This window comes from Gossypium raimondii, chromosome 12, assembly GCF_025698545.1.
Source record: "Gossypium raimondii isolate GPD5lz chromosome 12, ASM2569854v1, whole genome shotgun sequence".
NCBI lineage: Eukaryota > Viridiplantae > Streptophyta > Magnoliopsida > Malvales > Malvaceae > Gossypium > Gossypium raimondii.
This window is the reverse complement of record NC_068576.1, coordinates 39,384,847-39,395,745: the sequence shown is the minus strand read 5'-3', so window position 1 is coordinate 39,395,745 and position 10,899 is coordinate 39,384,847. Positions and strand designations below refer to the sequence as shown.

Here is a 10,899-nt window from a genome sequence, read left to right as displayed (position 1 = left end):
ATTATTGTTGATATTGATCTAAAGGAATTGTGTTTATTGATTTATATTGTATTTGATAGGGAAAAATGTATGATTTATTTACAATTTAATTTATTATATTATATTAAGTTCGGTAAGATCAATGTTTAACCTAATAAACTTACTAAGCTTCATTAAGCTTACTCGTGTTGTTTAATGTTCTTGTAGATTAACGTGTAGTCGGGAGATCGGATCAACACATCAAGCTACAATATCCAGTTTAATCCGGTAGTTTTTGAAATGTAAATTTTGGTTTATATGGCATGTATAAGGTTGGTTTGGCAATGAAATAGTTTGAATTGTGGTTGTGAATCTTAAATATTTGTATGTATGTAACTAGTAGTAGAATTTGATAAATCAATGAAATGAGTTAAATAGATAAGTAAAAGTAATTGAAATATTTGTGACGTTATGTCATGTTGAGAACATGTTTTAGCTTGTATTGATTGCTTGGTTGGGATATATTGGTGTATGTGAATGTTAAGTGTAGGTTAATGTCAAAATGGGTGAGAAAAGTGACCTTAAAATTACCTATTTTCATCCACACGGGTAGAGACACGGGTGTGTGCGACACACGGCCATGCACATGGGCGTGTAGTCTGGTTGTGTGTCCCTTGCACCTTAAAATTTTCAAACAAAATACCCAGGTTTTTACACACGGCCTAGCACACGGGTGTGTGGTTGGCCGTGTGACCCAAGTCAGAGAGTTACACGGGTAAGGATACAGGTTGGGACATGGTCATGTGCCTCATATCAAATGCCCACACAGCCTAAGGCACGGGCGTGTCTGCTCACACGGTTGGCCACACGGGCGTGTGTCCCCTGCTTTTAAGAAAATTTTTGAGGTTTTGGGAAAAATTCCCCGAGTACCCGGTTTAGTCTCGATTCATTTCTAAGGTGAATATTGGGTCTCGAGGGTCCATCTAAGGGACAATATGAGTGTTAAATAATTGATTCTTAATATGTGTAACAAATGTTGGGAAATGTCCGTATTTAATTTGTAATGTTCGGTAATGCTCTGTAACCCTATTCCGGTGACGGATAAGGGTTAGGGGTGTTACAAGTCGTCCAGACTAGAGGACTATCAATATTCTGTACTCACAATCACCCACTTGATAGGCCCTCCTAACAAGCCCTTCCACCTTTCTTAGATGGGACAGGCACCCACTTTTTAGGTGTGGATACTCCTCAAGTGTGTACACACCCTCAATGCAATGGAGGCCCACTTGGGCATAACAGCCTTATACTAACTGAAGACATAACAAAATGAGCCCCATAAGGCACGTCCTTCACATATTGCATGATGGCAACTTCCTTCATAGCAATTTGCCACATCACACTAGAGGACAAGAGAACCTCTCTTATAAATACCCTCCCAACGATGAAAAAAACATCGACTCTGCAACCTTTAAAGTACTTTAGGCAATTACCATCTCTCCCAGCAATCAGTCTGTCCTCTTATTCTTTTTTAGCTCTCCACATCTTTAAGTGAACTAGCCTCACCACGACTTAATCCTCCCTACCCTCCTTTTTGTAGTATCAACATTAATACAATTTTTTATTTTATAAAAATCAATCCTCTTTTGTAAAACTATCCGTTACCATATAATTTCTAATTGATAACCCACTCTTTTTTACCTTTCATTATTTTTTAAAATATAAAATTTATATACAAAATAATTCTCAAACACTTTTATTATTTGTACTGGGTTTCACCACCTAATATACTCCCTTTAAGAATTTAAAGTGAAGGTTATAAGTTGTTTAAAAATTATATAAAAAATACAAATACAACATAAATTTCAAAATCATTATGGAATTAAAAAGTTTAACATAAACCCTTGAAAATAAAAGAAAATGATTATGGAATGAAAGAGAAAATAAAATGAAAAAAGTTTAACATAAACCCTTGAATGCAAATCCAATAGAAAAAGGCTATAATGTGCATATGTACAAAATTTCATCCACCACTGCATGGGGGGAAATTTAACAGTGGTACAACAATTGGGACAACAAGAAGCACCCATTCCCCTTCTATCCACCAAATTACAGAATCTACAACACTTCCTAAAGGTTCTTTTTCGAAATACCATCGTTTCCTACAGAGAAAAATTCTCACTGTGGTATCGAGTTTTCACGAGCTTCTGAGTGAAGGCCGCTGCTGTTCCACTTTTTCTTCATTCAAAGTATTCATCGTCCTTCATGAAGATCTTCTGAGGGAACTGCAGTCCTTGAGATATTGTCATTGTCGAAAACGCTTAAGCCAGAGTAAGGACCAGAAGAGAACATTGATGATGTCTCGTCTGACTCAAAAGTAGTAGAAGACTGCCTCTGGTTGGGCCGGTTGTTTGAATTGGTTAACATGGAATCTTGATATTCCGTAACACGCTGCACCATTTTTAAAGACTGTACTACTTCACCCATTGTGGGCCTTTGGCTCGCTTCCGGAGCAACACAAGCAGCTGCAATTGTGCAAACTCGTACGAAATCTTCCTTCGGGTATTTCCCTCCAAGCCTTGGATCGGCAAGCTCCTCCAACCGATCCTTGTCTCTCAGGATTGGCCTTGCCTGAAAGCAGAACAGCCAACTTGTAATTAATATACGAATATTCTCTGCATATTCCCAAATGCTTTAATCCAGGTAATTACTTACCCAAGTGACAAGGTTCTCCTGTCCTGATGGTTGTGACATATCTACAGGCGTCCTTCCAGTGAGTAACTCAAGCAGTACAACTCCATAGCTGTAAACATCACTTTTTACCAGTAGATGTCCGGTCATAGCATACTCAGGAGCTACATACCTATAAATCAATCCCATTTTACCTCAGTGTTAATTGAAACAAGAGAGCAAGATACAAGAGTGGTGTACGGAACTAACCCAAATGTGCCCATTACACGAGTGGACAGGTAATTTGTTCTGCCTTCAGGTGCTTGTTTCGCAAGGCCAAAATCAGCAACTTTAGCATGAAAGTTGTTCTCAAGTAATATGTTGGATGCTTTGAAATCTCTGTGGATGACACACGGCTGGGAGTCCTCATGCAGGTATGCTAGTCCTCTTGCAGCATCAAGGGCAATCTTCATTCTGGTGTCCCAGTCCAGTGGACAATTTACTCCCAAGGGGCCTGAGGCAAAACAGGATCAAACTCAGTGCCACGTATTAAAAGCAACTCCAGATAAAAGGATAAACATCATTGAATGAGCTACCAATTGGTTAAAATTTAGAGAGCCAAATTACCATGGAGCCATGCTTCTAAGCTTCCATTTGGGACAAGCTCATAACAAAGCAGGTTTTGTGAAGCATCGCGACTGCTATAGTAACCTACAAGCTTCACAAGATTACGATGATGCAACCTGCTAAGCATCTCAACTTCAACTAAAAACTCTTTATCTCCTTGAGGCCCTCCACTGGTAAGCCTTTTAATAGCTACAGCTGTACCATCACTTAAAACACCCTTGAAAACTCTGCCAAATCCACCCTCCCCTAGTATGCTCGCAGGTGCAAAGTTGTTTGTTGCTTCTTTAAGTTCTTCATACTGTAAAAACCTTGTACTGCTTGGGTGGGGAAGAGACCCTGCTTGTGCAACCACATCAGCAGTCCTTGGCTTTACTGAAAGAGAACGAAAACGAACCTGAGCACTCATATAACATTTCTACTCTGCAAAACTAGATTAAAACCATAATGCAAAATCTGTATTCCTGTTTATAAGGTTTAACTAAAAGTGCAGAATCACACAACTTAAGCTTTAGTATTTTTTTGGTTCTGCTTATATTTAGGGTTCTGAACCTTTTTTGCCTAAATAGTGAGATTCAGTTACAAAATTTCTTTTCAGTCATCCTACAAGAGGAAGATAGAGGAAAACAAGTTCTCTTTTCCACAAGTCATCCACAACATAACTGATCATGTGATCAATTGCCAGTTCTAGAAAATTTTGTCAAAATGATAAAAAATATTAAACCTCAGAGGCCGCCAAAAAATGTCATTGCTCTTAACATACCAGGTTCTGTAGGAGATGCTTTAGGCTTAGCCTTTCCCTCACGGAATGTACATGAACAAATTATGAGCACAGATACTATAGCAAAAACCAGTATGCCAGCAGATATACCAAAGACAAGAATCAAATCCGAATGCTTCCCCTTGTTTGAAGGGCTTGGTGATTTAGCATTGGAGGATTTATGTGCCGGTGCAGCTACTGGTTCAGGAAGTACGACAGGTGCTGTAAACAAGATGCTGAGCTTTGTCAGGAAAAATAAAAGAAGATAACATACCATAGCCTAAAAAACTACTTCCAAATCAATAAAAAAAAAGCTTTTCAAAGTCACTAGACAAGAGCAGAATTTTGGTCATCATAATTTACCTGGGGAAGGTGCTGGAGCTTCAAACCATGTAAAATTAAGGACCTCGAAATCTCCAACTATATTTGGGTCAAACCGAACCCTATGCATCACAAGTGAAGAGTTTATTTTAGATGCATCAAGAGCAGAGAAACTGATCCCTGTGTGTGGAGTAATATCCATGGAGATATTTAATCTAGATAAACTGAGCGAATAAAAATTGATAATCTGAATTTGAGTAGGCAGCAAATGAAGCTGAGAAGATAATTCGGTTAGAAAAGCACGCCAATTCGCGTTTTGTGAGACATTTAAAAGGAGAAGGTCGAGCTTTATGGGATACACACAATGGCAACCATGACTCCCTCGTTTCAAAATTGAATTTCGTTTGCAACAATCTGGCAAATTGAGAAAATACACATGTAAGCATCTCATCATACACAGTATAAATATGACTTAGCAAATTAACAAGTTCTTCCTTTATCATTAACATCTGCATAGAAGTAGCATAAAAAGAAGTTGACTTATGATATTTAATGAAAATGGAATGAAGAAAATAGAACATAGTTTATTAAAAGAATGTTTTTGAAAATATCTTACTAGACACTTCAGGAGATAATGGTGGTTGAGCCAAACCAGAAGGAATTTCCCCAGGACTGATCTGTGTAGGGGCAATATTTGGCAAGTTTGCACCAGGAGGCATCGAGGCACTCTTCATTGATGGTTTCGACAAGTGTGGGATGGTAGGAGGGTGACGGACCGTTATAAGTGGACCATAAAGAGGAGGTTGGGCTGGTGCTATAAGTGTTGGTGCACCATGAGGTGAAAAATGTCTTCGGTGTGATCTATGGATCAATGGCAGATTGGAAGGTAAGGGAAGACCAGAAACAGCTGGTGCACCCTCACGAGCTCTAGTGGGAGATTGTACTGGTGCTCGGCGCAGATTATTCGAAAAATCAGCACTGGCAACGGAAATTGCACAACTCACAACAACTACAGCTTTCACAAAAAACGAACAGATGTTTCCCAATGCTCCTGTTAAATTATATTAAGAATAAAACTCAATCACTTAAACAACCAAACATATAACAATGATAAAATGTTTCTCAATATCCAGAACGCATAAGGAATAACAAATTGTGAACTGCAAACATGAATACACTCAAATGCTTTCTTTCATAAACCTATGCAGCTAATATCTACTAATAGTCAACCTTGTTCTTTCTCTAAGGCTCTTATAAGGTTCTGATTTTCTCCATATTTACCCAAAAGACAGTTATAGTTATAGCATAGAAACAAATAGTAAGCAATTTACAGTCTCTTATCAATTTCAGGGTTTATTTTCCAGAAAAAAAATAAAAAAATGGAAAGAAAAAGTAAGAACTTACAAAAATTATATTTCAAGCTAAACCTAAATAAGTGCTTTATATGAGTCAATGAAACCTTTCCTTTTATATCTCTGGTTCAAATTGTGCAATAAAACGTAAAAAGAAAAACGAAATTCATATCTGAACCAAGCTTCATACAAATCTTTAGCTAACTAAGTCCTCAATATTTTTTTAACAAAAAATCAAATTTGGAAATCAAGAATAGCTCAAATTTCTACACAGTAACAGAGAAGCTAAAAGCAATTAAATTACCACTGGGATTCGAAAGAACAAAACTCGACATCACCGATGCCGTTGATTGAAACCGGAGAAAACTCAGATCTGGAGAGAGATTTCAAATAAACCAACGGCGAGATCACAAGTTTTCAAGTGAGCATAAAAAAACAAAACGAATACAACGAGTAACAAACTTATTTGAGAATTGCAACAGCTCACTGAGTAATCGACGGTGGAGATAATAACATCACCAGAATCAAAACTCGTACGCAATGACTCGGACTCGTAATTGCCATTACTGAGTTACCGAGTCCAAGAACTTTAACTCAAAAAAAAAAACTCAACCTCCAAAACGCCAAAAAAAATTGAATCAGAGAAGAAAAGAAGTTGATTGTTTAATTGTTTGTGGAACTGAAAAAAAAAAACCGTTGGCTTTAGCTTTGTTTCTCTCAGTTATCAGTAGCTGAGAAAGTTGTTTTTTTTTTATAAAAATAATATTTTGCCCATTCTTTTTTGTTTTTTTTTTGTTCACCAATTCTTTTGTTACTTTTTATTCTTTTTATTTTGTTGCTCCTTTTTTCGATGTCTGTAATCTAAATCTATAGTGACCTTTATTTTAAGGCTTAACGTTCGCGTTAACGATAAAAGAGACATAACGGTTAAAAAAAAAAAGAACACGTCACCACGTCAAAAGATCTTCTATTATGTAGGTAAAGGGACTTGAATTCAAGTTGGTAGGAAGGTTTTTATTTATTTATTTATTTATTTTCGTGTCTGTTTAATTTTGGAATTTCGTCCAATTTTATAGTTACTAATTTTTTATTTATGATTTCATCATTTTTGGAGTTAAAGTATAATTTTATTATAATTAATTTTAAATTGAATCATTTAATAGAAATTTATATGATAATTTTTTCGTACTAAGAACGTCAAGATTTTATTTGTGTCATGGGATTAAAATTTTAATTTCGCAAACCTCACGGCGTTAGGCAGACAAAGGAATCCAAATAGAACATAAAATGCACAAAAAAAAATATTGTACTGAATTTTATTTATAGTTGAGCTCTCCAAATATTACGGTATAGATTGAGATTGAGATTAATGTCTATCTACAAGATAAAAGTCTTAAGAGATTTAAACTCTACACATTCTTATCTTAATAAAAGTACAAGTTATTGGAGTGTTAACATTTTAACTAAGATCTAAGTAGATAACCTTGAGTCTTTTTCAAGTAATGAGTTAATTATGTCGAGTTGAATGAGCCCAAATGAACATGAAGGATCTAAAATGTGCACATCAATTGTGGGTTCCTTAGCGCTGCCCGTAACACTTGCAGATCAATTTTTACGAGGTTGATGGATATTTCTTTTAATAAATAGAATTGAAAAATAAATATTAAGCTTTTATATTGCTAACGTGCATAAAAACAGTCAAAATCCCAACCGTTGGATTGATGCTGATAGTTGCTCTTGCCGTTCATTGTCATGTTGTAATAATCAAAGGAAAACGTAAGAATGAGACATGATCAACAGCGTTTTGGCTTATTTATTAGAACAGAAAAGAAAGTCCAAATATGCATGTTAAGATATTAAGGTCAAAGCAAAAGAGATTAAGGTTTTCATATAAACTTTAAAAATTAAAGCCAAATAAGAGGAGAAATAAAGAAAACACAAATTAAAAAGAAAGAAAAAAAAACAGCAAAGGACAAAGAAATGAATCCAAAACAAAATCTCAAACCATTTCCAGTCAGTGACCATGGAATGCAAGCCAGAAGATACGAGTGAATAAAATCGGATTTAATTTGAAAAATTCGATTAAATATTCAAATTTTAAATTAAATAGTTTGAGTTAATCGAGTTATTTGGATCAACTTGAATAAAAAATTAAATTTTTTAATTTAACTCGAATATGAATTATACAATTTGAGTTATCCGAAAAACCGAATAAGAAAAAGTAAAACTACGTCATTTTAATAAATGTTTACTTCTTCTAAAGTTAAAAGTCAAAATTATTAAGTTAAAAGGTAAAATTATGCCATTTTGATAAATATTTACCCATCAGCATTACTTTCTTTCTCGAATCCCCCCACTTTCTCTTTTTCCTTTACTCAAAATTAACCTAAAAGCTTTGATTTTTAACTTTGATTCCTTTCCCCATGCAACATTAGGTATAAATAATAGGATTCGTTAACTCGATTCGAAATTTTTTGACTCGATTTGGTTCGATTAAAAAAAAATTTAAATTGAGTTCGATTGCTAAAATAGAATTCGTCAACTCGACTAACTTGAAATTTTTTTACTCGATTAGACTCGAATGAATGCTCACCCCTTTAGCATGACTTGTTTTTTCAATATTTTTTTTTATGTATATAGGGCGAAGTCAAAACTATTGATAAAGGGGCCGACATATATATATGTCTAAAGTAAGCCTGAGCATATTTTAAAGTATTTTTAAATTTGAGATAATCTTAATTACTAAATTTTTTAAAAAAATAAAATAAATTAAATACTCAATTTGTATTATATATTATAATTATTTAACTTTATTTTTACCTAATTAATATTTAATTACCATTTACTTACATATTGCAATTACTAAGCCTTATTTTTACCAAATTAATATTTAAGTATTACTTTGTATTAGTTTATCAAATTAAACTAAAAATGTTACTAAATTTATCATTAAAAAATTATAAAGTCTATAAAAAATCCAATTTAAAAAACTTTGAAGGCCATACACAATTTTATCCTTTTTTTAAACACTAATTATAATATTAAAATAAAATATTTTAAAACTTCAAGTAACTTTTAAGAAAATTTTAAAAATTTTAGGAGGTCGAGGCCCTGCCAACTCCTAAATTATATCACCATCAACGGTAAAAGATGTAGGCCTAGTTTGGGAGAGAAGCTAAAATTTTCAGCTTTTGAAAAAAGTGTTTTTGGGTCAATTTTTGGCTTGAGAGAAACACTTTTCTCTCTCAAAAAACAGCTTATTTAGGAATATTTTTGTCCCAAAAATGCTTCCTAGAAACAATATTAAACAGACCCGTGGGTAGACAAAAACCTCAATACCCTTAGGGAAAATTTTCTTTAAAACTCTAAAAATGTTCCACAAAGAGAATAAAGAAAAAAGTGTCGAAGAGACCTTGTAAAGGTATTATACTATAGCGTTGAGTATATTTTGATTATTATTACACAGAATAAAAATATTTATTGTTAAAAAAATGAGTAAAATGATTGGTTTTTTATAACATTTGAAAAAAAAAACTATGCAATTTTTGTGTATCTGCGAAATAGTTTCAATAAAAGGTAAGTTAATATGCAATTTGTTTAAAAGCTTAAGAAATTTATCATATTGTTCTTTTATGCGGTCTTGCTTCAATGCTGCCTGATATGAAATTCATAGTTTGTATTCTCTAACCACCGGCTTATGTTCTTTCTTGCTTTCCTTAACCTTATCGTTTTTCTCAACGGCTTTTATATTTAGCTTCTTTTCAGGCTCGACTGACCCTTCCACGCTTCGAACAGTGATTGTGTAGATTTGCGCATTTGGGTTAGTTTCAGTGTTACTAGGTAAGCTACCTTGTTGTCTTTTCGAAACCAATTTAGCAAGCTGTCCAGCTTGATTTTCAAGCCCTTGAATCGATGCTTGCTGATTTTTCAAAGCTGTCTCAGTATTTTGAAATTGAGTTTCGAACACCAAAATAAATTTAGCTGACATCTCCTTAAAGTTCTGTTTCTTTTCTTCCTAATAAGGTTGCTAAAAACTCGGAAGGGTTTGTGACCTTTAATTACCTTGACCACCTCAAGAGAAATTTGGATGATTCCTCCATCCTTATTATAGTTATTGCTATAGGGGTTATTTTAAGGTCTAGAATTGTTACCTATAAAGTTGACTTGCTCATGCTCCATTTTAGAACTGAAGGGTAAACATTCCGGATTGATTATCCCCACTCCAGTTGCATCACGTTGCATTAACGGATTCATCGTGTTATTGCAACTCAAACCATCAGTCTTCTTACTTAGTGTTTCCACCTGACTTACCAAAATAACAACTGCATCTAAATTAAAAACATCGGCTACTTTAATCGGTTTTGTTCTCATGACTTGCCACTGATAGTTATTCAGTGTCATCTCTTCAATAAACTCTTGAGCTGCCTCAGGTGTTTTATTATTCAATGTTCTGCCAGCTGCTGCAGTAATTAGTTGCCTAGTCGAGGGATTCAAACCGTTGTAAAAGGTTTGAACTTGTAACCACAAAGGTAACCCATGATGAGGACACCTTCTTAAAAGATCCTTAAATCTCTCCCATGCATCATATAATGTCTCCAAATCAATTTGAGAAAAAAAAGATATGTCATTCCTCAACTTAGCTATTTTAGCCAATGAGAAGTACTTTAACAGAAACTTCAGTCATCTGATCCCAAGTCGTGATAGAACCTCGTGGAAATTCAACCACTGTTTTGCCTTGCTCCTAAAAGAAAATGGGAATAACCTAAGCGTTGGCATCATCAGTAATACCATTGATTTTGAAAATGTCGCAAATCACTAGAAAGTTAGCCAAATGAACATTTGGATTTTCATCTTGTAACCCATCAAACTGGACATATTGTTGTACCATCTGAATTGTGTTCAACTTCAGCTCAAAATTGTTTGCAGCAATAGTTGATCTGATGATGCTCGATTCAGCCCTAATCAGAGTAGGTTTAGCATAATCAAACATAGTATGAGGAGTAGGAGGTGCAGGAGGTTGTTGATTATTTTGATTATCATCCATCTCCATAGTAATATCCTTTCTCTTGATCGTCTATTACAATCTACTGACATTGCTTTGCTTCTCTAACCTCTGTACGATTTCTGCGAGCAGTCTTTTCAATCTCACTATAAAAAATTAACAGTTCCAACGAGTTTCCTCTAGTCATAATCCAAATGAACCTGTTAGAATTAAAC

The 10,899-nt window shown here is 34.6% G+C and overlaps 1 protein-coding gene and 1 non-coding gene across 2 annotated transcripts; one reads left to right on the top strand and one right to left on the bottom strand.

The window, feature by feature from the left end:
- Window positions 1-1,913: 1,913 nt before the first annotated feature.
- On the bottom strand, window positions 1,914-6,473 carry LOC105764053 (receptor-like serine/threonine-protein kinase ALE2). The gene is made up of 8 exons (XM_012582501.2): window positions 5,987-6,473; window positions 4,947-5,381; window positions 4,373-4,744; window positions 4,013-4,231; window positions 3,253-3,624; window positions 2,896-3,139; window positions 2,671-2,818; window positions 1,914-2,586 (listed from the first exon to the last, which is right to left on the bottom strand). Exons 1-8 carry the CDS (start codon window positions 6,015-6,017, stop codon window positions 2,209-2,211), a joined length of 2,199 nt encoding a protein of 732 aa, XP_012437955.1. The 5' UTR covers window positions 6,018-6,473; the 3' UTR covers window positions 1,914-2,208.
- A 3,740-nt stretch (window positions 6,474-10,213) lies between these two features.
- Window positions 10,214-10,320, top strand: LOC128035799 (small nucleolar RNA R71). The gene has a single exon (XR_008192348.1). It is a non-coding gene; the product is annotated as a small nucleolar RNA R71 (small nucleolar RNA).
- The last annotated feature ends 579 nt before the right edge of the window (window positions 10,321-10,899 follow it).